Source organism: Tetrao urogallus (genome assembly GCF_951394365.1).
Source record: "Tetrao urogallus genome assembly, chromosome: 6".
In the NCBI taxonomy this organism is placed as follows: Eukaryota; Metazoa; Chordata; class Aves; order Galliformes; family Phasianidae; genus Tetrao; species Tetrao urogallus.
Genome location: NC_136819.1, coordinates 39,989,800 through 40,017,099, shown reverse-complemented (window position 1 = coordinate 40,017,099; position 27,300 = coordinate 39,989,800). Strand labels below are relative to the sequence as shown.

The window sequence follows — 27,300 nt, the reverse complement described above, 5'->3', positions numbered from 1 at the left end:
ACAGAGTCATACACAGAGCGTGGTAGTCCATGCCCTTCCAACTCAAACAAATTTTAAAATAGTTGAATACAAAAGTGGACGAGCTTATGAGCACGTATGAGTATAGAAGCAGGAAGGAGAAGGTATATAGTAGCTGCACTCTACAAAGCAGAGACATTGAAAACAATTTAGGAGTAAGTGTGAGTGGTATAGCCCAAAGGGCCCTTCATTCTCAGAATATATGATTAGAATAAGCAATATGAGTTGCAATGTGGTGTTACTTGTGTGGCACTGGTAAGATAAGCACTAAAACACTAAACTTCATGTCAACATTTGATTAAATAAAGAACTCTAAAACTTGCAAGAATATACCAAGCAGCTTCAATATTATTTGAGAATTATAATATAAACTTTACAGAAAGAGACAAGGAACTTTATCTGTTTAATTTTTCAAAAGGTGGATAAAAGGACATAATTACTGTGAAGAAGGAAAAAACACTAGATTTCTGAAGCATTTTTGTTCCAGTATAGAATGTCATCACAAGAACCAGCATTTGGGAGCTACTATCAGAAATTCCAAATGAATATAAAGTCCAGTGTGTTATAAATGTAGGGAACAATTAGACTTCCCAGCAATTTACAAAGGAAGGCAATCAATTCTTTTAACACCTTCACATCAAAGCCAGTTGAACCCAACTCTCAAAAAGAAGCCTCAAAACTAACACACTTAATATAAGGGAAGTAGGAGAAATTAAGGCTTGATACTTGTTGCTGATGAACACCGACACTATGCATAGAGCACGGAAAGTTAGATATTGACTGAATGAAGAGCCAAACAGTTCCTTTCTTTCTGTAGAATCATGGAATCGTTATGGTTGGAAAAGACCACTGAGATCATCAAATTTAACGATCAACCCGTCACCACCATGCCCACTAAACCACATCCCTAAGTCTTAAAAGCCTCTGACTTTCTGCAACCTTTATGTGCCACAAATCACTCAAGTAACAACAGGAGAGAAGACAGCAGATTAATTTTGGGTAGTAGGCATTTGTTTTTCTCCAGAGTTGAACAACAGACCAGGAATTACAGATCCTGGCTTCTATTTCTGGTCCTGCTACTTGTCTGTTGGACAATTTTCCACAGTTTATCTCATGATCTCTTAGTTGAGGAAACCAATAATTAACTAATAGCAGCAATATAATCTCATTTTCCAAGTAAGAATTGTGCTTTTGGGGATTTTTTGTTTGTTAAGTCTCCAATATCCAAAATACAGAGAAACCCAGGGGCAAGGACAAGCCTTATTTCTCCTTAAAACATCTTTAGCTGTAGCACCAAATGGCACACAGAAAATGAGAAGCACAGCAACATGGTGAGTAGCCCTTTGTAGAAACAATTTTGACTTAATACGGCAGAGAGAACAATGGCACTCCTGCTGGGAGAATATGGACATAGAGATCTAGTAGGTGTTTACTATTTCTAATATCTATTATTCTCCTGACTTTGTCTCTTTTTACCCCTGTTTTACACAGCACCAGTCCACATTTTTGAGGCAGTAAAAAACATTCCTTGGTTTTTAAGCTTCTGTCAAAGGGCAAGCCAGTGTACATTCAGCAGTCAGAAAAATGGCCCAGCTGGGCAGTAATAAACCTCCTTAGCAGTCACATCCACAGTTACAGCCACAGGGAAAGGAATACAAGTAATCACAAAATTAGTGCTAGATGGAGACATCCTCAGGCCTAAGTGAAAGCCTGGGAGTGTCTACCTACTGCTACCACAGCCCACACTGATTTGGAGAGAATTCCTTATTGCAAATGAATCTCCATCCAAGCCTTACAGAATAACCAATTCCATACAGGGAATAATCACTCAGTATAGAAGAGCAAGCCAGCTTTGCAACACAGCTTGGAGGTAGTTTTACAGCTCCACTTGTTAACATTCTTATTTGGGATTGATTTTGGGGGGGATTTTAACTATTACAAATGAGTAAAGGAGCCTGAACAACCTTATCTTGTATTTCTCTCCAATTATTCAATCTAGTCCTCTTATTGCTTTTCTCAGTTAAAGCAACTTCCTCAAATAGAGCCTATCTGATGCACAGACATTTGTTTTCATTCAAATGGGCCTCATTACACCTGTAGTCAACACATGGCACTCCAGTCTTCTCTGAAATTTTCTTTGTTCCTCCAGCACCTCCTACAGAGATACTCACTTCCACAACTACAAGTTACTGCTTCATTTGCCCAAACTTGCATATTCTTACACCAAGCTCTCTCCTCCTCTGATAGCCCACTGTTCAGTTGCCTTCCATAGCTGTTTGCAAACCTATGCAAGGAACATTGCTTTGGTGCAGCATGACCTCAGTACATAGTAGTTGCAAGGCAAAACAAATGAAATATCTGCTTGAAAATACATCAGGAATGTTAGAAATTGAGAAATAATGTAGTTGCACCAGCAAATATTTAAACAGAACAACCTCCATAAAACATCTGACTGGCATCCAATATCTGAAAATAACCTAAAATGCCGATGCAAATTTAATAGAAAAGGTGTGTACAGCTACTCTCCTAAAGACATTTTACAGATTCCATCAATTTGGGCCTCAGAGATTTAACATGCAGAAGGTGATGTCTTCATATTTAAAGAACTTCTAGGATATTTATTTATTCCGTGCAATTGCATCCCTTAGCAAGGATTGCCATTACTCCACCGCTTGTTCTTTTTGTTTTTATTTGTTATGAAGTTTGTCTTTTGAGGCTTCTGGTTGAAAACACACTGAGAGACAGTTCCCTTTGATTCCTCTCCCATGCCATGCATGATTTCATAATATTCTCCTAGCCAATTTTGTCATGAAGAGCCATATGAGGCCTGTTTGGCCATTCCTTGTAAAGAAGTCTCTTTCCTGATCTTTGGTGATCCTTGTTGCATTTCTCTCCAGGTTGACAGTATCTTTTTGAGATTAAAAAGAACAGAACTACATCTAGCAGAGTGGTCTTCTTTAATGACAAATCCATTTTCTGTATTATTCTCTATTCCCTTCCTACCACCTCATAATGCTAGATGTGTTTATTTCACCAATATTGACCAGTGAGCAAATATTATTAAAGACTTCACACAGAATCACTTCCTTACTAAACCATCAGAATCAACTTGAAGTCCCCTACTTCTTATGGAAAACTCTTATTTTCCTTCTCTTCTAATATATATCTCTTCTTGTACTTACACACATTTACTTTCATCTCCAATTTTCATCCAATCTTTCAGCATAAATAGATCATCCCCTGTAGTTTTACAGATAATTCTCACCCAAATACGATCATTCTCCTAGCAAAATACATGCCTTCTCCATACACCCCCTTTAATTCCATAATTCTTTTAATTCCATTAATAATTTTTTATTATTATTATTATTATTATTTACTTTTTGAAGAACCTTTTGGCAAGAGGCCTAACTGAATACCTTTTTGAATAACCTAACTCATACCTTTTGAAAGGTATAAGCAGAAGAGAATAAAATTGGAAAGGACCCATGAGGATTACTGAATTCAAATCCTGGTTCCACACAGGCCTACTGGTGTGATTACATCATAAGTCAGAGTGTTTTTCAAACACTTCTTGATCTGTACTGCTTGTTGCACTAACTACTGCCCTGGGGAGCCTGCTTTAGTGCTTAAAGGGTACACCTACTTCTATCACATAGGGTATATCTACCCAAAATCTCCTGCTCCTACACTTACTGATGGTATCAGTAAATCTCCAAGGAATTTCCTGGTTGCCTTAGTTAAAATGCAATGCCACTACTAGTCATTAAGTTTATTAAAGATAATGCTGCACTTCTTACCAGAAGGTGTCCTTATACAAATGAAATATTTTCATAAACTCTAGTTGCAAAACCACTGTCTAAAAGATTACTCTGAGGAAAAGGGAACATGAGCACTTTTTGTCCTTCTCCACAAGTTGCATTGGCAAATCCAGTCACCAGGGGCAATGGGGAAACAGAACTGGAATTGAATTTTTAAAAACTCGTGTGGAAATCAGCCATGGTTTCCACAGACCCAAAACTCGCTAAGAAGGGATAGAATTGATTTATAAAACACACTCTAAGTCAAGGCTGTCATCTGAATTATTAATGTGCAATGTATAGACTTTATGTGAAGCTCACAGTAGAGATGAAAGTTATTAACCTAATAACTTACATGCATAATTAATTTCTCTTGTGATATATGATTTGTGAAGTTCTAACAAAATGTGTCAAGGCAGCTGTAAATAGGAAAACTAGCCTGAAGCCAGAAGAGCTGAGCATATGCTAATTAAGAGAACATACTAGAAATACATACTATGAAAAAAAAAAATGGAGAAGGGAGAAAACACTGCATTTCTATGTGATCTAGCAAACAGTCAGGATTAGGAAACAAGTTCTGACAAGGTGAGACAATCAGGCACACCACAGTTAGGTAGAAGAAAAAGGAGGTATTTACTGTTGTTGTCGACACGTGAGGGAGCAGCTTCAGGGCAGATTACCCCTGAAATACAAATTGAGAAAATGAAGGAAAGTGCTTGATCAGTCAGCTGAACAATGAAGCACTGGAGGAAGAACCCATTCTTCAATATGGGAACAACAGATACTTCTGAAGCTTTGCTTTGTAATCGATTTCAGTATTGCAATTGATTGTTTAAATGTGACCTGGACAAAATAAATTAACTGGACATTCCTAGACACAGTTTCTAATCAAGAAAGGTGACAAACACAGCAGTTGTGTCCTTTAAGAGCAACTAGTCGCAAGCATCATAACTGGACAAACTATGAGAAAGCTACATCAGTACTACAGATGATTTTCTTCACAGTTCTTCACATGTTCAGAGAAGGGTGATGCAATTGGCTCCTCCTTTGGGAGCTGCAAAGACTCAAAGACTTCTCATTCAGTAAGAAGCAATAAAGATTGTTATAAGGCAGATATAGAAAACCAGTCATCACAGTGATCCCCACCACCACTATCAGGTGAACGGATGTTTCACAGATGGTCATAAGAATTGTGGGTTCAATTGTATAACAAGTAACACAGTGTAAAGATTTTTGTGGGTTTTTCTGATGTTTATTTTTTCTGTGTTTGTTTTAATGTTTTGGCTTTAATCTCATCATCTGATTTGCTGGGAAGATATCCTAACATTGACGTTGAATGCTTGACTGAAAACCGTATCAAAAGTCTAAAAACCATATCAACCGTATCAAAACCAAAAAACCAGGACCAGCACTTAAATAAATTGAAATAGCTCTTCTTTTCCTACCCATACAGTGAGCAGCCATGCTGAACTGACAGTATTTAAGTGTCCCAATATGAAGCCTTTCAGGATCTGCTACTCTTCTAAGTCAGCAGGTAACAATGCAAGAAAAAACCCTTTGTTTCTCCATTTTGTTGCCCTCATACTCTATGCAAGAATCTTCCCAGAAGTACAGCAACCAAAGATGGGAAAAAGGTTTTCCTTTCAGAACCTGGTCAAGAACGTTCCAGAGGTTTGTCCAACCCCAATTGTAAACATGAGAACTTCTGCACTGCCCCTCAAGCATTTCACAGCAGTATCTTATTTACCTCAAGCATTCTGAATTCCATTCCTGTATCTTTTCTTTAACAAAAGTTCAGAAATCAGCAACATATTTATCTTCACATCTGTTCAGGGCATGAAATCTACTGGAGCACTTCACAACCAAAACATGATCAAGGCGGGAAGCTGAGAAGCAGATCAGAATGGAGAGGACCTGATTGGCCTCCTAAAATCACTTCATTCCCCATTGCTGCTACCACGTGATGATGGCAAGTGCATAAAAAAGATTGCCTGTCTACCTCCAGCCCCAATCAAGGGAACATCTTGCCTCTGGCTGACATCTCACTGCATTTAGCTGTAGAAAAAGAGGGAAATCTCAAGGACAAGCAATCCAGCCAGGATGTTCTGCCAAGGCTGTTGTTCCTTGCTAAGGAAATGGTCCTCTCCATTTTCCTCAGCTAGAAAGAGGGGGAGACTATACACCCCCCACACATTATCCTAAAGCCCGCAGGTGCCAGCAATCCAAATAAACATAGAGCAATTAACAGAATTAACACAGCTTTAAATAGCTTGGCTCACCAGATGCAGACTCCTAGCAGGGTTCTATAAAATGTAAAGTTATTACAGATAAAACCATTAATCATCTGTTCAGAGACTTGTTCTAGATGCAAAACCCATTCCACTTAAAATGGCTAATAACTAGAAAGAAAAGCACAGATTTAATGGGAATGATTATGCCATTCTCACGCTCCATTTCTAAACAGCATTTTTCATCTCTGCCACTTTTCCCAAACTCACATTGCTTCTCCTCACTAATACTGATACAGTAAGAAAGCTTCACTGGCACCATCACAACTACCTCTCAAGGTACTACAATGAGTCACAATCTCTCCGTCACCTCCAGTCTGGCCAGAGGAGCTTTGTGATTAGCACAGCATGCATCGATGCTTTCCTGGATGCACTTGATACTGTTCAGCTGTGTGTCATCAGCTCTTTGCAGCTCACAGATAACCAATGCTCTCTCTCCAGTGCTAAGTGCTTAAGTGCTAAATCTATGTTTACAAATTAGAAACATTTGAGTTTTCTCCCTTCTGGTGATGTGAAGTCACCATTAGCCATGGTATGCTGTACAACAATCCTCCTGATGTTTCCCTGAAACCTGTTAAAATAATCACATTCCTTTTTTTGTACAGCTACATCTGTATCTTGCTAGCTACAAGAAGCATAGGCAGGAGAACAGACTAACTCATTTTTCAGTGCTCATCTTACTATTTCTAGTGGCTCAGTTAGAGAATTATAGCTCAAAGAGTATAAAAACTTGTGTTAAGCAATTCAGAGTTTCCATCACATATATCTTCCCACATTTCTGCATTATGCTCACTGATTTGCTTAGGGAATCTAGATACATCCGCTGGTAATTCTGAACTAAATCAATTTTGTAAGTACAGCTTAAAAGAGGGAGAACAATGCCAAACCACAAATAATCAGTGCAACAGAAAACATCAGTAGTAGAGCAGAGAGACGAGAGCCACACAGCAACAATGACAACAAATTAAAACAGAAAAAAAAAAAAAAATCAGACAGTACAAAATTTGTATTTGTATTTGTATCAGAAAGAGCCCACTCCTTTTCCATGCTGTTCCTGTAACAAATGCTGCTTAATTATTGCTTCCTACCCCCTCCTGTCCTGCTCACACTTGGCAGCTAGCTGGCTCACTGCTGTAGAAGGAGTGGTGGACCTGGGAGGAGGAGACCAGCACACCCACTAAACATACAAAACCCCAGCATCCTTTCTTGCCTCCCTCTCTGACAGCTGCAGCAGCTTGGCTTTTCATGGTGGAAAGCACAGCTCAGCATTTCCCCACTGCTCACAGTACATGCACACACACATTTCAGAGTTGGGAAAGATTTATTTAGTGGCTGCTGTTCCCAAAAACATAGCACACACAAAGCAGGATATAAGCTACTACAGCCAAAACACCACACACTAATTAAAGGTCTAAAAGACAAAACACAGTTCCTGCATACCACAAATAAATGACCACAACCTACCTGAAAGCATGTTTAGAGTACGATATACTCTGTTGGTCTCCTCTTTATTTGAAGACTGAAATAAAATGAGGACTCTAACAGGAGTAAAAATAATTACCAAGAAAGAAGTTTTAATGTTCTGAAGTCATACCGGGATGGGGTTGAGTTGAAGTTCTAGTCTTAAACCCAGTGGTGCCTGTTCCTGCTAGTGAAGTTAGCAAATATTTACCAAAGAATTAAAACTGGTTTACTGAAAAGAAAGTATATAGGGGAATACGTTTACACAGGGATCAGAGACCTTTCAATTCTTGAGCCTGGAGCAGCTACTCAAATCAGAAAGAAAAGTGCTTCTCTTATTACAGCTATGTCAAGAGTCAGAGTCCTGGCACTAGAGGATATTTCAAACTCTATGCTCCATATCATTAACTCTCTGCTTGCTGAGCTTTCAAACTTCAAATATCAAAAAATAAAGTGCATTCTCTTTTTGTCTTCCTTGGTGATAAGCATCTCAGACACTGCTAGGCAGAAAACATCTGTTTTATATCCATGTACTTAAACAGCAGCACTGCACTGCTAACAATTTTGGCCTCAGCTATATTTGTCCGTCAATATTCTGTAACCTGTCTTTGTTTATTCCTGAACAGAGATTAGACTACATAAGTGTACAAAGATTGTTGCTTTAATATATCCATTCTTTAGAACCTGGGTTTCCAATTACCTTTATTACATGCCCATAGCACAGGTTATATTGCTCCAATCCCCATTACATTTTCTAAATTTGCCTATATGAGTACATTTCTACACCTGTAAACACTCTCATTCTCTGAACAACAGCACATGGCACATCCCTTCCAGGTACAGAATCTCAGCAGGAGTCAAGTTCATTATGCAGGAAAGAAAAGTCTGCTCCTGATGGTCTTGCTGCAAAGCAAACCCATATGGCCAAAGCATCAGGGCTGAGGTCACATGTGGATGGCTCAGTCAGAGCTCCATGGAGTGCGTTATTACTGCTGCAACACATCAACCTGCTGGCAACACTGCCCAGCGGTGACACCAACCTCTGCTTCTGGATTCCTCTCTGGGTAGCTGTCCTAGTGACATCTGGAAAGAGACTTTGTTAGAGTACATGTTCTAGCTCCAAAGATTAGCTTATGAGCACAGTGGTAGTTCAAACAGCTCTGCAAAATGATGTCTCTTGTGCCTTCTGCACAGAAAGTTTCTGTATCTGTTGCTGTACAATGCTTGCTTTAAAATGCATGCTCAGTCTACATATATACTTGATTAATCAGACTTTGGCCAATTAGTTACTCTTGTAAATATTCTACATGTGCGTTAACTTCAGGAACTCAGCAACACGGAACTGTTGACATATGTGGTTGCAGGGACATGGTTTAGTGGGCAATGTTGGTGGTAGGTAGATGGTTGGACTAGATTATTATTTTTATTAATTTATTATTAATTGTCTTTTCCAACCTTAATGATCCCAACAAAACATGTGCATTGAGACTGACCAAGACTGAAAGCTTCTGTCTGCCAACTGGTAAGTACTCATGACAAAAAGACGCTATATTGTAATAAATGTGATCTTTACTAGAAACTGTATTTCTTTAATGAGCACATAGCTACATTACAAAGTAAAACAAAATAGTTTGGCTTAACTCTGACTAGATTATAGAGTCTTTGCTAAGAATTTAATCTTATTCAAGAAAAGAATTCCATAGATGCAAGGGCAACTCCTTTTCAACTCAAGAGACATCCCTGCCTCAACTTAAGTTTTATTTATGACAGCAAATGAAATATATCACACCTACTTGGTTAAACATTGAATGATACAATATTGCAATAATTTGAAGCCACCATCAAAGTGCCACTGTCAAAGTGGGCAGGATATTTGCTTCATGAACTGGGACTAAATCACACACACAGAGCCATGTCCTCAACTCCTTGACAATCTTCCAAGTTCTCTCCTTACAAATTGGTTGAACAATAATTGAAGTTAGCTTATGTCAGTTTGCAGCAAATTCTCACCCGGTATCATTATTTCAGCAAAACACTTGCTATGAATGCAAATACGCCAAGCTGACATAAGTTCTTTCCAGTGTCACACATGAGGCAATAATGCTAGTAGAAACCTTTCTGCTGTGGTGTAGGCAAAAGCTAAGCTATGCAAGGAAAAGAAGCTTTGAATAACTCCCTAGCTAAAGCAAAGCTGCAGCGCTGGCAGCATGCTAATACACCTGACAAGACTATTGATTTTATTTCCTGTGGGCCAGGCCATTAATCCTTACTAAAAATGTGTCATCATGAGATTGTGAAATATTAACATCTGGAAAGCACAGAGCACCACGTACTTCAGTAAAGAATCTCCCCAAATCCAGCAGAAGTTTAAACTTTAATTGGGCCCATAATTAGAATAAGATCATTTCCCTTTCTAGACAGACAGAAGAAATCCCCAAAAATGCACTGCACTCATCATGCATTTCCTTCAGCACGAAGAAGCAGAGTAACTCCCATCAAACCCTGCTCACTTTCAAAACAGAACTGCAAAACCAACTGTCTGCTCAGGACTGTTCTTCCTTTGATCAGTGCATAGCCTTAACTCCTATTGCTCTGATTGCTTGAGAGTAGGGGCTGTTCCCTAAATTTCATCACCTGAGGATTTTAGTGCATCTATTTTCTGTGTGAACAGTCACAGTGCATCAAGCTCTGTACCAGTGGATTTTGTGTGTGAGGTCTTTGTCATTCACGAGGATCACAATTTGGGGGAAGGGAAGAGGGGAGGGGGTAGAAAAGCATCAGACACTATAAAAATGTACTCCAAACTCAAAAATACTCATTTGCCATTTCAAACTGACCCTGATATTCTAATCTGAGTATTTCCTGAAAGCTCCCAAAGTGGGATATTCTGCTTTCTTGGTGTTTATAATGTGGCAAAGTTATGAGAATTCTCTCAAAAGACCATTAAAAAGGAACAAGCACAGAGACTATAGGAACCATTAGATATTTTGTGCCCTCTGTATCTAAACTCCTAAAATGTTGATATTACCTTATTGTAGCTTTCTTCTCTATATATTCCATCTGTACCACAAAAACCCAACTCTGACACTACATAGAAAGATGAATCCCATCTTTTCTTTGCTCCTTGGCTTACAGTATGGATGTAGACTTTGTGTTGGGATTCTATGAAACAAATGCTCTTGTTTTCTCCCATCTTTTCTAAATGATTCCCTAAAAAAGCCACAAGCAAAATTAACTAAATCAAATGCCTTTTTCAGAGAGGTAGACATTCATCACACATTACACATTAGCATTGGGATCATGAACCACAGAAGTCATTTATGGCTGGTTTTACCAGATTTTCTCCCACTTGCATACAAGGTAAATTTAACTCCAGTAATTATTCCTGAGAAAAGAGGGGCAGGCATGGTTGTATTATGCTGTGTGCACGCAAGCATACAAGCAAGCAAAACAAGGGAGGCACAGTGCCACTCCTTCCTGGCAGCACAACAGGTATCTGATAGTGCAACACAAATTCCTTTTGTAAGATAAAATTGCATTTGATAATAATCTTCCTCAAAACATTTCTTTTTCAGTGCTGCCAAAGAGCCCAGGAATAGGTGGGCAAGGTGTTTCAGCTCCCAGTGCTTCAGTTCGGATAACCTCTTGCTCACCTAGGGCTCACATCACTCTCCACAGCCACATCAGAAAGCACAGCATGAAGTCTGACAGGATTCATGACCAAGCATGCAACACCTGTTGGCAACCATCAGACAGCCTGGGAAGTATCCTCTTGCCCAAATATACAACCTTAAACCCATCTTGGTTCTGAGCTAATAGATTAATACCAAATGTAAACAAGCCCAGGAATTAGGCTTACAAACATTATTTGATGAGAAAACTCAATGAATTTTCCCCCCATCTTTTTTTTTTCTTGCTATTCTGGAGTCTCTCCACTTCTTGCTCTGCATCATTTTGCTCTCAGCTTCCATGTGTGCCCATTCCCACCTTCAAATTAAATCTTTCCAGAAATGTGCTTTCTCTTAATCTGTTCACAAATTACAGCAGGAATTGCTCAAAATGTTGGCAAATGTCTCCCCTGCTGCCTCTCTCAAGCCACAGTATTGTTGTATTTCTACAATATGCTCACTTAAAAACATGATTAAGATCTTGTTCCACTCAGTGCTCTACAGGTACACTGTATGATGTTAGACTTTCAATAAGCACAGCCTTAGATGTGCAGCAACACAGTGATCCACTAATACAATGGTAACGCAACTGGAATTCAAGAGCAACAGGCACTTAAAAATGTTACAGGCCTCTGGACCTGGAAATCTGGGAATGAGAGTCATCACCATCAAGACTGTTTGGGATGCCGTGGCAAAGAATTGCAATGGGGGATGAAAATTAAGAACAAGAAATTTTGAGGAAATGAATTATATTCATCTTTGGCTATGTTTTCTCTGCCTCTACTCAGTACCATTAGCCCTTCTCTTTCTTTTTTTAAAATATTAAAGTCACTAATATAAACAAGAAACAGACATGGCCAAATACAATAGAATAGTGTTGGATCACATGTACAATTAATGCCATTCACACCTTAATCACTTCCACAGACAAACAGTGAAATCCCTCACACTGATAATTCCTGACTTGCCATTTTCATGTATTTCTGGGGCTCTGTTAAACTGCTGCTCTGGAATGGGATTTTGGGCTCACAAGTGCTTTTGGGCTATCCTGTCTCCCCGTTAGATAGGGGCTTTTAAAACTGCAGCTTCCTCCACGTACCCTCTTTACATTTGGGCTGTTTTTCTCAGCCTCCTTCTACCTGCACCTCCAACCTCCTCCCCAGTGCAACATTCCATCCAAATGACTTTTTCCCTAAACAGAAATCACATCATCATTAACATTACGCATGCAAAGAGGCCTAAAAAAATAAAAATAAAAAAGCTGGCTTGCAGATAGCATCTGAGATGCATATGCAGGGACTGGGCACACTCATGAACCATTTGGAAATCTGGCTCCTGGCAGTTAAATTGCAGACAGACATGATCTAAGCTTTCACAGCTTTCTCCCATCATGGCCAGATGGTGCCTGACCCCTGCAATAATTTTCTGCCATATTCTACCCATATGCAAACCTCACTGCTTCCATCAAGCTGTTACTACTGATAAACATTTTTAGAAATTGAGATTTTAATAAAGCATTAATAGAAAAATGAACAGAAAAATGTGAAGATCTCATACATTCTCTCACACACATCTATTCTTTAGGGATCACCTTAGGCTCTTCTAAAGCATCTCCATCTGTTCTAAGCACTGCTCCAAGTAAATCAGTCTGAATGGCTGGCTCTATAATGGAGCCTTGAGAATATTCTGATTTTCTCCCTTCCCTAATGAGCAGAGACTGAGATCCACATTTTCCTTTTTGCTTACACAGCTCAACTTCCCACTCAGCCTCTTTCCGTACTCAACCCTTATTACTAGAATCTCTGATCTGAAACTCTCTTGTACATACAAAATATGCTGGCATTATATTTCTTATCCTGCCCCTTTCTGGTTGTCCAGAAACCATCCAGATATTCTTAAATGTTATTAACAGATCCTTTTTCCTTTCCGCCTTTACGCCGTGCTTCTTCCTGTTTATCCATTTGACTGTTAAAGCAATTCCACTCCTTCCCTGACACCCACTGAAGAAGTTTCTGCTCACTTCTCTGTCTCTGTACCTCCTCCTATCCCATCTCTATATTTGGTTTTCTCCATGACAGGGAGAATACTGTATTCTCTCTAAGTTCCTCTAGAATAGTTAGTAGTAGTATCTTAAGAATGAAGGTCCAGGAAACCTTAGGTACATTACTGCAAGCAAGGTAATGGAATCTCTTCAATCAGAACCTGCTGCAAGGAAGAGACAGGAGGATATATTCTGTGATGAAAGGAGAATATATTGGCTCACACAGTCCAGAAGGAACATGATTACCTTCACCACAGCATATCTAGATACTGCAGCAGGAGAGCCCTGAGACCCCACCAGGCACACTCAGGAGATATGTTCCTCCTAATCAAGGCTTAGACTCTGACCACATGAAGCAATCACCCTGCCAGAGCTGTCCATCATCCTCTCACCAACCCTACCCAGCTGCAAAGTTACAGAGAATCATCAGGCACTTCATTCCCCATTGCACTTCAGCACCTATATGCAATAACAGAGGACATGGGAATGCTCCAGGAGCCTTTTTAGCCCCAGTGTGGTTCTTAGCTGTGGTTGCTGTGCTATGAGGCTGACACAGTCTAGATGAAATATGTGAAGTTATAGGGTGAAATAAAGTCTCATTCTAAAGCCTATATCAATTCCTTTGCCTTCCTAGGGAAACAAGATGCCCCTAGGAACAATGTTTGTAGTTGTGGTCTATATTCTCCCTTCATCCAATTTCATGAACTTAGAACTTTTTCTAAATAGTTCAAGTTCCTCCCGTATTGATTAATGAGGCATTAAGTACTCTTCCCAGATGTAGAGAAAATAAGCTATAGAGATAGGTTTATAAATACAGTGCCTACCATGCAGAGAGCCAAATAAGTTTCCCAGTAAAGCCAACTGTGGAACCAGAAACATGACAGGCACATAAGCACCACACTAGTTCTGCTCTGTGGGATGAAAGAAAGCTGCCCCCAGGGGTCATGCTGATCCCTAAAGGCATTCTTGCTTTCTAGGAGCCAGCTCAGCAATTTCATTCATACCATGCTGACATATCTTGACATTTCAGGACTAAACATAGAAAAGACTCAAAAGTACTGGCCCTCTATTTCTGGTGGATCTCACACTGATCCTGCTACCTTTGGCAGTATTTTCTTCCCTAGCAAAAGAGAAAAAAAATCAATCCCAGGAGGAATTTCACAAGGCAAACTGCTCTGCTCAATTCATCCCAAGCTCCACCTAATGAAAGCAGACACTTCTTTGATGACTGAGGATAATTCACTGCTTATGCAGTGAGAAACCTTCTCAGCCTATACAGGCTGGCTGTTTGGTCAGACCCTGCCCCTCATAGCTATCAGTGTTATAGATACATTTCTAGGTTTTGCCAGGACACTGAAAGTCACTTAGTCCTCTCCTTCTCCAATTGCAGCTCCCCATCACCTCCTTTTACCAAATGAGAACTGCGGAAAAGCACAACTGTCAGTTTCCTTATGCTTCCTACAGGGACCAGTGCTAACTCATTCTGGGGCCTAAGGGATCTGTAGGAATCATGGGCCAGAAATACAAAGTACTAATTACAACATAGCTCGCTTTTGAAATGTTACATTTTTCCATTTATTCAATTTCCAAGTGTATTCTCCCTACAGCTCTGTGCTACACTTATGCTTGGTGAGTAACCTATACCAAATTTCTCCTCAGAAGCCAGGTAATGTACATTTTGCACATATTTTTAAAGCACCTGAAAGTGTTAGTGGGCCACTGCTAAGAGCAGGTTGCTATTATGCAGACTGTAACTCAAGCCCAGCCAGCACTAGTCTGTCTTTAAGTCTAGACAGCACCTCATCCACATCTCCTGTCACAACCAAGGCAGGTGACAATGACAAAGTACTTTCTGATTATCTGAATTCTTCCTTTTCCTCTTATTCTGCTTGGTTTGTCTTCACACAGAGCTTTGTAAGACTGGGATGGCAATATAAGCAGCTCTTAGCACATTGCACGAGCTAATAGAATACAAATGATTATATAAATAATAAAGCTGCTGAAGATTTTCTTGTCACTGCTTTCTCTGCTCCATTGGCTTGACTTAAAGCACACATAAAAATGGCCTCTGCTAAGTGTTATGTTCATAGCATCCATAAATAAAATTAAGATCCTGATTTAAAGAGACACTAAGAAGCTGCATCTCCTCTTGATTTCAATCAAACTGGGATGCTCAGTGCCTATGAAAATCAGGCCCAAGGCTCTGTGGATGAAAACAGAAGGATTTGATCTCTGCATGACATTTTGTATTCAGTAAGGCAGTTTCATTTCTTCTGTAAGATACTCATATACTCATTTCCAGCATACATGCACCCCCTTAACAAATCTAGAGGTCAAGCAGGACAGCAGCACCAGACCAACAGTCATTGCTCACATCAGCAGACTGCACATAAGACAAAATCCCTGACATCACAAGTCAAGCATCTGTAGGACAGTAACTTGTCAGGCAGCTATACAGCCCTAGAACAACATCTAGCTCAGCATCACAGTTTGCCTGAATCTGGCATGAAAACCCAGCTCTGCCATCTCTCTGATATACATGTTCATACCAGGATATTATGATAACCCTCTTGGGTGCATGCAGAATTAGACTCACTCAGCCACACTCTTTAAGGAGTCTATCCAGAGGATTAAAACACTTACCTTAAATGACTGACAGCCTACAGAAGGCACTTCGCATACTACACCACTGGTATAATCTTTGTAATTCAAGAACCAGAAGTCTGATAATGACAATAAGCTCATGACTTTCATGGCTGATGTCTTCTGCCCAGGTGAATATCAAGTTTATCCTTACAGCACTGCTGTAGTATTAGTGTAAAATTCATCATGAGGGAAAGACACTGAGTATGTAATAGCAGGCAGGAAAAAGCTATGATTTTGAGAAACCAAAAGCAATGAAACAGTAGTTAATCTGAATCCCCTACCTCTTTGAGGCAGCCCATGAAGTTGTTGCTTACTGGAGAGCCAGGTAAATCAGCAGTACTGGGGCTCCCTCCCACATAGAAGAAGTCATCTGAGCCCAGCATGGTGTAGTCTTCCTGTGTGTAACCCGTGGTGGTAAGGATGCCATCCACAGAGATGGTCACCTGTTCAAGGGACACAACAAAGAAAACCCCAGCAATGACCTTACGGTCCTGAGAAGAATGAGTCACCTCCCTTATATTTTTATGTCAGTTTTATTAAGGATTTTGTTGAGATTTGGTTTGTTTGTTGTTTTTTTTGTTTGTTTGTTTGTTTGTTTTTTGTTTTGTTTTTTTTTTAGTTCAGCCAAGCTCCATTTTCTGGTCTGCTTCAACCACAATGGAAATTCTTCAGCATCTGCTTCTTCCCTTTCTAGTGTATCCACACTTTCAGGCTGAACCAGCACTCTACACACTGAGATGATTTCCATTTACACAGGCCAGAAAATGGAATTTTCCTTGCAGATTTCTCATATTAGCTAATTTTATGATTAATTAGTTTTTGTTTTAATGATTACAGTTAGTTATGGTTGTTAGTTTAAAAAAAAAAAACGCTAATGAAGACGAAGTTGGTATTTTTTATTTTTTATGTTTCTTTTGCTCACAGCACACTGACAATCATGCATTCAGGGAGGGGTGGGAAAGGGATCTCACTTTCAATACATTATGGATGTGCATGCCATGTACCTAGGGACATACACACCCACCACCCACCCAAAAATAAATTTAATAAAAATGGTATTTCATAAATTAACTCAACCAAAACATAAATAGGAAGAAATCAAAATAAATGAAAATAAAATAATTCAAACCACACACTAACAAGAGAAAGAGAGAGAAGCAGAGATGAGGTGGAAAGAAAACACAAAGCGTGCACACACTGCGCTCTGACACATCATGCCATTATACCTGGAGCCCAGAAAGTTGAGAGGAAAAGAAAGAAAGCAAAGAGAGCAAGGGAGAAAAGAAAACTATTTCACACGTGCATGCAATCAAAAATAAAAATACCAAACAAACTCCAAGATAATGAAAAAAAAACAACTCAAAAACAAACAGGGAAGGATCCAAAATCTCTAACCCCAAATACATGGAGGGTGAAGGGAACTGGAAGGAGAGGGAGGGAGAGTAGCAAGTGAACTCGATGTGTTTTGCGTAGATGTTGTTAGTGGTTTGAAGGGAAGATGGAGGAAAATAGATTAAGGCTGGTGGGAGACGGGCGAGTCACCAGACGTGGACATGCCATGCAGAGTGTGTACTGAAACAAACAGCCGGCTGAGCTCCTTTTGGCCACGGCAGGTGGAAAGTCAGAGAGAGAGAAAGTGAGAGAGAAGGGGAGGAGAGAGAGAGGAGGGAGGGAAGTGGGGAAAGTTGGGAGAAAGAGGACAACTCTGGCCAGTTTGCCTATAACAGCTGTTGCCACAACAAAAGGATGAGAGAAAAAGAGAGCCTTCACCACCACAGACTAGAGGCCCTGCAATGGTTCTGATCTAAAAACCTTCGGAGTTAAAAAATAAAAAAAATTAAAAAAATAAAAAAGGGAAGGAAAAAATAATTTAAAAAGGAAGAAGAAAAAAAAAAAAAAAGATCACTGGAATACAAAACAACTAAAGAGGGAGGTGAGGAAACCAATGAAAGAAATTCCAAACCCCATTTCCAGAACAGCTGTGTTCACTGCTTTTGCTCTTCATATTTTCCATTTAAAAAAAAAGAAAAAGAAAAAGAAAAAGACAAAAAGATAAATGTGTTTTTGATGAAACTAAAATAAAATTAAAGGAAGAAGTAAGTATAAAGGAGGGGGGAAAAAGAGGGAGTAGGGGAAGGAAAAGGCAGGTAACACACGGCAAACCCAAAAAAAGAGACAATAAGAATGATATCTACCAGACAATGTAGTTTGTTTACCATAGCGTGTCCAATGCCTGAGTGCTTTGCGGAAAAGGGGGAAGAAAGGAAATTAAAAAATCGTGAACAGAACGATTGTTAATTAAAATAACTAAAAGCAAAGATGAGTCGTTAGGGTGTTAGTACATTAGTTGGTTAGTAAAAATGACACATTGCATGAATGGTCTAGTGTTAGTTTTCCAAAAAAAGGCGTGGGGCGCCTGACACACACAAAGTGAGAGAGGACAATATGACCAGGACTCTATGGGGAGCCATGCCATCTACTCTGTAAAGAAGAAGGGTGCTGCCTAGTCTTCCCACCCCAGTATTAGTCATTAACTTCAATCCTCATACACATTATCCAGGACTGAAGCAAATTTAAAACAGTGCAATACTTACCCTTCAAATGTCCATCAAGGTGCTTCCCCCAAGCAAAAACCTTATGCTCAGAAACATACACACCAGTTTGTCCCTTCAGCGCAAATCCAACCATGACTCCTTTCTTTCACCTACCATCATCCCTATATTCCTGCTTGTCTTTCAAGCCTCGCTACCCTTAAGCACTGCAGAGTATCACTGGCAGGCCAAGATTTCTTTGGCTGGAGAATACAGCAGAAGATGAGTATAAAACTCTGAACCTATCCTTAGAAGTTTCAGAATCTGCAGGTTTCTTTAAAGCAGGTAAATATGTGACTTTCAGGAGAAGCGTACAAAAAGGCATGTGCTGGGGTATTTGTGCCATCTGAGCATACAGAAGTTGAAACTCCTACAGTAAGGAAGAAATATATTGAGGAATTGTGTAGGAAGAATTGTGTCATTTGAATGAGAGAAAACAGAAGACTGTATTTAATGTCTCTCTTGTTATATTGCATCATATTACAGAGCAAGGGGAACTCACAGTTTAGTTCTTTATCTGAGTTTAATAGAGCTATATGGATGGTTTTTTACTTTCCACAGAATGCAGATTCCAACTGTTTGAATCTGCATATTGTTTCTTGCTTGCTTTTTAGTAGCTGAGGAACTCAAAATCTTTATGGCAGATTTTGCATGGTGACTAGCTTCAGTGCTAGCACAGAAGTGCAAGTTCCAACTCCCTGTCCCACTGTGATCAAAGTTGGCAAGATTATCCTGTTTCACAAGTGAGATCTATGCTGCCTCAGGTAAAAAACACCCTGCAAATTTTGAAGGCCTGTGCACTGACATTACTCTGCAAGTAAATCCATTTTTACAAACAAGAAAGTTGGAATTTAGCATGGTGTGGTGGGGAAACATGCTCTGAAAGTCCTGGTAAAATACACCCATGATCCTATTTCCAGTAAAGGTTTCACACAAGGCAGAATCTGGGCTTAGTTTTAACTGAAATAATAAGATAAATAAACAAGGAGATTTGTTTTGACATTAACAATCACTACTCAAGGAAATCCGTGGATTCACATGATCTGTCTCTAAGGAGATTAACTGCTGTGATAGTCATTTGATCTTAAAAAATTAAATAAAATAAAAAAGGAAGCACTTAGCTACAAAGCATTTAACAATTCCAAAACGTACTGGGCAAAAGTCCAGCTATTTAAAGTTCTGCTCCAATTCCAGGAAAAGCCAAAAAATTATGCAAATCCTCCTTCATCTCCTCTCCAGAAAGAGCACAGGATAAGATTGATATCTTAAAGTTCCTGATAATCAATTTATCTGGAATTGTTTTAACTCTGGATCACATTCTTGGAATCTCTACTTCATTTTAAAGATTAAGCCTCAATATTTAGGGTCAATTCTTGGTTGGTGTTTTTTATTTATTTTTATGCAACATGTTCACAGTTGAAAACAGAACTTCCAAGTGGCCTGTATTGCACTGCAAATTTACATGTGAATTTCTGAAAATATGACACACATCAAATAAAGCAGTACTTCTGGCATTTCTGGAGTGGTTGACCTCAAACAGTTGGTGCATCACTACTGCTCTACTGCTCTACTAGCCTGATGGGAACATCTACATGAAATAGGATCATTAAGACCCGTCCAACACATTAGAAATTAAATTTGCATTTGTGTATGAACTGGTAAAAATAGACTAATGATGCCACTAGCAAAAACCCTGCAGTCTCATGGAAGTTTGATGATGATCAAAACATCACGAACATGTAGAAATACAAGAATTCACATGGGAAAGACCTTCACCCCCCAAAGCAAATATTTGATGTGAAATTGCTCAAACAGAAATCACTAACTGAAATCTATTGGTAGAAACTGCTTCTGATCCCTGACACTGGTAAGCCTATATCTGCTGATATGTTTTGTTTTAGCTATTGTAATTTTTACCAAAAAAGATGTTTTGTCACCAAAAGTTGTTGTATAAACTTGGATAAAACTCCTAAAGTTTGCATTAATATCCACTTAAATGAGCAAATAAATAAATCAAATTGTTGTCACAAGTTGTTTTTACAATCTCAGTTTACATGCCATTTCTGACATCTCTACCAATCAGTATGATATCAAGTAGCTCAAATCTAGAGAGTAAACTTCATCTATCATGTGGCAGATGGGCCTTAGTGACTTGAGATATTCACCAGCTTTCAGAGCAAGGTTATTTAATTTTATCTTATCTATATATGTCCGAATTTATATTTCATGAAGAAGGCTTCAGAATTTTAAGTCTGGCCTAATACCAAATACGTCACCTGATAGAGTTGTCTGCTTAGAAAGGCAGCATGCAGATGCGCAAAATTACAGTGGCAAAATCAGAAAAAACTTTTCCAAAGTGGAATTGTAGGGTGTTGGATTGGTCTGGGTTTGCTTGGCTTTTCTGATCCTTCCACTTTTCCAGTCCTCACAGCCAACAGAAGAGTCTCATAGGCAGAGACTTAAGAAATAAAGTAGAATCTCATTACAGAAAGAAGGGGAAAAGTTAGAAGAAAAGAACAGAGAATCAAGAAGACTCAGAAAGACTCCAGCCAATTAATTCCAAAGCTACAAAGTTAAAATTATTACACACGTACCCACCAACCTGCATACCTGCACACTTGCATACACACAAAAAGGAAAAAAAGAAAGTAAATGAAAAAAAAGATTTTGAGAATTAGAGTTGTGACATTATGGCAATGGTTAGACAAATTAACAAAACTTAAGAAAAAGGAGGAGAGTGTAGAGCATTGGTTGCTGGAAAAATATTCAATTCCCACAGTAATTAAATGCAACAAGAATATTACTGATAAGATTGAATCATAATTAAAGAAATAATAAAATAAAAAATGGCAGAACACAAATAGAGGAAAGAAAAGAGAGATGAAAGTAAGGTCATGCACAAGATTTTATTATTAAATCAAACTGAGAAAAACAGAAAATTAATAAAGTGAAAGTGAATATATTGCAACAGGGATAAATTCCCATTAACTTTTTTTTTTTTTTTTTTTAATCATCCACTATCGTCATACCAATAACTAGAAAAGAAGAAACTCTAGTGAGCCCACCAAGCATCCCCATTTCTCCCTCTTATCCACCTCTGTGCAAATATAAGAGAACAAAGTTTTCCCCAGCATTTTCTCTCCTTCAACATTACCTGCCGCAAGTTGCGCGTCACCTTAACGTCATGCCATGCGTTGTCATTGAATTTGCCATTGACAGGCTCCACAATGGCCTCGAAGGCCCCAGACCCCAGGTTAATGACCAGTGAGACCGCACCATCTTTCAGGGCCAGGTTGACATAATCAGCAGACTTGCCGGTGTGCAGAATGAGCCCGTTGCGTTGCCATGTCTTGAAGGAGAGAGTGATCTCATCGCTGCTGCTCTGGATGGGGTTTTGAGACAGGTCATAGCAAAGATATTCGGAACCACGGAAAGTGGCCATGTTCTCATCTCGTGCTATTAAGAAAAAAAAAAAAAAAAAAAGGAGAGGAGAAACAGAAGAACTATTTAGCAGTTATCCAAGAAGAGATTTAAGATTGCTATGAAATTTCCGAGAAATCCCCACAGCACTGTTAACGTTCCGTACTGCCATATATCATGACATGCTAATGTCTGTATGGCTCCTATTTCAATATGGCTATCAAGAGAATTAACATCAGGGTCCTCGGTACCCATATATTTCAGTGCTGTGTTTGCAGACTCATTGCAGCATTGTCACCATAGGGACCATTCAGAAGTATGTGGCAGAGCCTATGATGTTTGAAGACTCTTATAAGACATTTTACATCCTTAAATTAAGAGTGATGGAAAACTACGCTAATAACAGCATGACTAACAGCTAAGCATTGTTCCAAAAGGAACCAAAGTACCACAAAGATTAATATTTAGATTGATAGCAAAACTTGTCTAGACTTACCCTAACCTATCTGCTAGGCAATCTGAGGGACATCAGAATAGACACCTTGATAGAACTGCTGCTTTCTTTCAACTGAATGAGAGATCAAACAGACAAGAAAGCCACACAAAGTGTCCTGTAGTTTCCTTCTTTCCAAGGACAAGGAAAGACCACACAAAATACATTTGTTGACAGCTCTAAGAAATGATATTGCTGCTAAACACATCCCAGAATTTTGCCTGTCTGATCACCCTATCCAGAGAATCTTTAGAATGCATACTTCTAATACAGCAAAAATAAACACAGAGAATTTTACATAGCATGAAATATTTTCTCATTAAAAAAAAAAAAAAAAAAAAAAAAAAAAAAAAAAAAAGTAATTCATTTGTGTATAGTAGGGAGAACCACTGAATTCATTTCTTAGCAATTGGAGGGAGCATTTGATCACCATAATATCATTAGTGTGAGCTGGAAGTCTATCTGGGCTTCCATAGTCATTTGGAATAAGTTCCTCCACATTGTACTGCTGTGACTCAAGTCAGCTATATACCCTGATTTTGTCTATTAGGGCAAAAGTGCAGAACTGCGATGGTAAAGCTTCCAGGAGCAGCAGGCTAGCTGCAGTCTCTACCAGGGCAGTCTGGGGGAAAACTGCACTTGCAAAGAAGTCTACACAGATCTACAGACCCCTCTCCTTCATCCCCTCCACACCCCCTCCATACGCTTTCTGACTCTCAGCTGTGAAAGGGATTCTGAGCATGAATAACTGCACAGCACAAGCAGTGAAGCCATTGTTTCTTACAATCCATTACATAAGGCAAGTGTTGGTGGTGTTGCCACTGATAGTAGTAGTGTTTTTCTGCTTCATCTCGTCTCATTTAGTAATCCTAATGCAGATTAGCCAGAATCTGACAGTACAAGACTGAAGGGAAAATACTTGTCATTGCCTTCCTTGAAAAATAACTGCATGGTGAAATCTGTGCCCTTGCAGCATGAAACAGTAGTGACAAAACAGCACAGTGTTACAAGAACATACATCATCCTCTAAGTGATAGGTTTGCTTTAGAAACATACTTCTGTAATCTCTACTGAGGGTATCACAGAATGAACCCATTAAAAAATCTGGGCATTTTGAAGGCAGCAGTAATGTGTATGTGTACTTACGGAAGCATACTATGTGTCTATATACATATATATATGTCCCTTTAAGCAAACAGTAAGACAAATTACTCCTTGCAACAGCACAGGTAGGGAGCCAACTGGCTCAAAAGCAGCTTTTCAGAGTGTCAACTGTTTACAGGCTGGTTTGGACATTCTCTCTCATTTTACTTGATATATTAGCTTCAATTCTAATTGTATTGTATTATAGTGTGTTATCATGCACTCCGATATCCTATTTAGTAAATTAGTTTGTTTCTTCTCAGATTGTTGTCTTGTTTTTAGGCCCATCTCTCTATCCTTTTCCCTTTTTTTCTCCTTTTTCCTTTTCCCTTTTTTTCTCCTTTTTCCTTCCCTAGGGTGTGAGTCCATGGATCCCCCTGCTCTGCTAGTCACAGAACTGGGCCAAACCAGCCTGTAAGCTATTGACAAATAGAAAGACCCGGGGGTCCCAAAAGACAAGCTGAACGCAAGACAGCATTTCAGTAAAGAAAGCAACTGCATCCTGGGCAGTATTAGCAAGAATGCAACCAGCAAGCCAGGGAAAGCAATTCTTCCTGTCTCTGAGGGACAACTTGGTAGATTACATCTGGAGTCATCTGCTCAGTACTGATGACTCCAGTACAAAAATAGCTTCACCATACTGGGGTGCATTCTGCAAACAGCTACCAAAGCACTCAAGGTGCTGGGGTAAGTGATGTTTATGGATGGAGAGGCTGGAAGAGCTGGCTTTGTTCAGGGGAAGCTTTCTCCTTTGTACAAGGAGAAAGGGCTCAGAGGAAGCCTTGTTAATCTTTGCAACTTCCTGATGTGAAAGCATACAGAAGACAGCACTAAATTTACCTCAGACTTGTGCGGAAGAAAGTCAGAATACAACTGACACGGTTAGAACACTGGAAATTCTGATTGTATATGAAGAAAATACTTCACTCTGAGGGTGCTCAAACACTAGAAAGGACCTAGAAAAGCTGTGAAATCTCCATTATTGTAGATATCAAAAACTAAACTATGCATGATCCTGAGTTGCCTCCTCAAACTGCACCTGGTCTGAGCAGGTGGTTGGACTAAGCAGTCTTCGGAAGTTTCTTCCAAATCACTTGATTTTCAATACTCTCAACTACCACCAAGGAGCGCATATGCTTGTGTCAATGTGCATCTAGCCTAAGCACAGAGCTGATGTTGACTTCTGCTCTGAAAGTCCAAGCTAAGAGCTTTAAAAACACTCCACAGTGATAACTCCTCTGCTTCATCACTTCTGATTCCTGGAAGGTAATGTGTTATAATCAAGTCAGATGTACTCTATACACCTGTGGACAACTCTGATCAAATACTAGGCATCTAAGGGCAGAAGTCAAACACCACCATTACAACCAAGTCATTTTCCTACAGCCATATATTTGTGATGCACTGAGTACACATTTGATATTCTAGGGGGAATGAGGCATGGCTGGTTGGTTGTTCACTCACTACAAAATGCATTAACAGGGCTCATTTACAGTTGCCCAGACACTAAGACAAAATTTCACTGGTCTGCTTGACACAAAGGAGGCAAAGAATGGGTTAGAAAGCTAAATGGCAATTTAAGACAACCACTGCAGACTCATCAAAACACGGTGGAGAAAATTTAGAGGTAAATTACTCTTACATTCTTACTTGTACCCATTGTTTTAATATAAAGCACTATCAATCCATTCTTGCATGCAACTACATCATCTGCTTGTTTCTTCCAGTTGCCATTGTTATAAATAGGATCCTAGAGCTGATCCATCTTTGTATCTTTATTTTCTGACAGGAGATTAAAGGAGTTTCAGGGAATGTAACCTATTTCTGTTTCACATATAGTCGTTGAGTTTTTTTCCCCTCAGTGTTCTGTGTAAATATTCAAATTTGCAGATGACCACACACTAAAATCTCTCTGGGGCTCACAGGCCAATGAAAATACACACCTGTCCACCCCATGTCTCATAAACACTACTCCCAAGGTCAATATAGCCACAAAAAAAAAACATTCTCTGAATCACTGCTTCCTAAACTGTAGTCTGTGGATCAAAACACATGGCCACATTAAAGGCTTTAGGGCACAGATCAGGCTCCAAGCTCCGAAGAGCTTAACTGTATGCTCTTCCAAGCTACAACACAATAGATCATGTGGGGCCATGTGGCCTGACACAAAGTCATACCCTGTGCTTTTTTATCAAGCACAACCTTTCCATGCTGACCTGTATCTTACGATGCCCCGATGTACTTGATGGCTCTGATGAGAAAGCATGTGAAAATCACTAGAGAGCAGAGAATGGGAAAGTAGACATAGATTCTCTCTAAAAATATAATTTAGAAGAAAAAAAGCCCTGAGTGGGCTAGAGATCTCACAGTACCTTAATGTGCTTTCAGGTGCAGCCTAGAGATAGCTGTAAGACTAAAGAGTTGTGAACTATTTCTTTGTGATGTACATTCTGAATGCATCACAGACTATCCCCAAAAGGAGATCAGACACTAAGGGGTTCAAAGAATGTTGGATTATATTGCGATTTTTATGCCTTTTATGTTCTTTAAAAAGTGATAGTGTTTCAAAAAGTTTCTGCATAACAACTCAAACCTAAACTAGAACAGCTAAATTTACAATTCACCTCCAAGTCATAGGAAACTTTGGTTCATGTTACATGGAACAACAGACCAAAGCCTGGTTGTGTTAGGATTTGAAAATCTACATATGTAAATCATATTACCTTGAAGTAATGATCTTATTGAAATGTTACAATGCAACCATGCTTACAACAGTATTCAGAATATGTTCACAAACTTTTGATTTATACATGATTTTCAAGATTTAACTTCTAACTCAATATTAGATAGATATATGAAAACAAAACAATGTAAAAACAGGCTATTTAGCAGATATAAGCAATTAAATTCCATTTCACTTGTTAGTATTAATCTAACTCCATTATTTATTTTAAAACACAATCACGTGACTAAATTCTCTTCACAGCTGGGATTTGCAGACATCTGAGACATGTATGAAATCCCACATTCAGGCTTAGCCCTTGACATGTCCAAAGTCTCAGAGGATTCCTGCTTTGTCACTGTATAGGTATGGACATGACTAAATGTCTTGGTGCATTTATCTTTGCATTCTTTCTAAACTAATTCTTACTGTCAACAGTAACTCCAAAATTTTAAAATTACAACTGAGTTGAAGGAAATTTTTTACCTGAATCATACTGAAGTCAGGAAAGTATAAATTCTAGATACAAGCAGTATGAACCAAAGAAAACATAGACTTAGGGCTATTCTAGATGATGAGCAGTGAGAGATCAAGGCAACAACTCAGGATGGGGTAGAATCCCTATTTAGGCAAAACCTCGTGAAATTTACTAAGAGCTAATCCTGTTCTGAGCAGAAGGGTTGCCCTGGGAGTCACATATAATATCTATGATTCTCAAGCATGTCATAGACCAATGAAAGATTTATGCTCTCTGAGTCACTTTTATGTGTAACCAATGTTCTTTTAGAGGTTAGCAGAGGAGAAACTGTACATCAAATAACCCAGCAAATTAGTCAGATAGCACCTCTGATGGACAAAAAAAAAAAAAAAAAAAAAAAAAAGTGAATTGTTTCCAACAGCCTCTGAAAAAGTTGTCTAGTGACTGAATGCTGAAACCCTAATGAAAGCCCTTAGCCTGTTAAAAAAGTTGGCTGTAAAATCATAGAAAGATGTTATAAGGGAGAAAACT

General features: G+C 39.1%; 1 protein-coding gene across 6 annotated transcripts in view; it reads right to left on the bottom strand.

The window, feature by feature from the left end:
* Positions 1 to 27,300, bottom strand: part of NRXN3 (neurexin 3) — a gene marked incomplete at both ends in the record, with an annotated part of 895,090 nt that overhangs the window by 678,612 nt on the left and 189,178 nt on the right. For 2 of the 6 annotated variants that reach the window (XM_079537664.1, XM_079537665.1), the window contains 2 exons: positions 16,204 to 16,365; positions 21,668 to 21,946. In XM_079537664.1, the coding sequence (XP_079393790.1) occupies positions 16,204 to 16,305 (102 nt within the window). Of the gene's footprint in view, positions 1 to 16,203; positions 16,366 to 18,117; positions 18,163 to 21,667; positions 21,970 to 27,300 lie in introns of those variants that run through there. The other 4 variants (XM_079537661.1, XM_079537663.1, XM_079537662.1 and 1 more) reach the window with 4 other exon arrangements.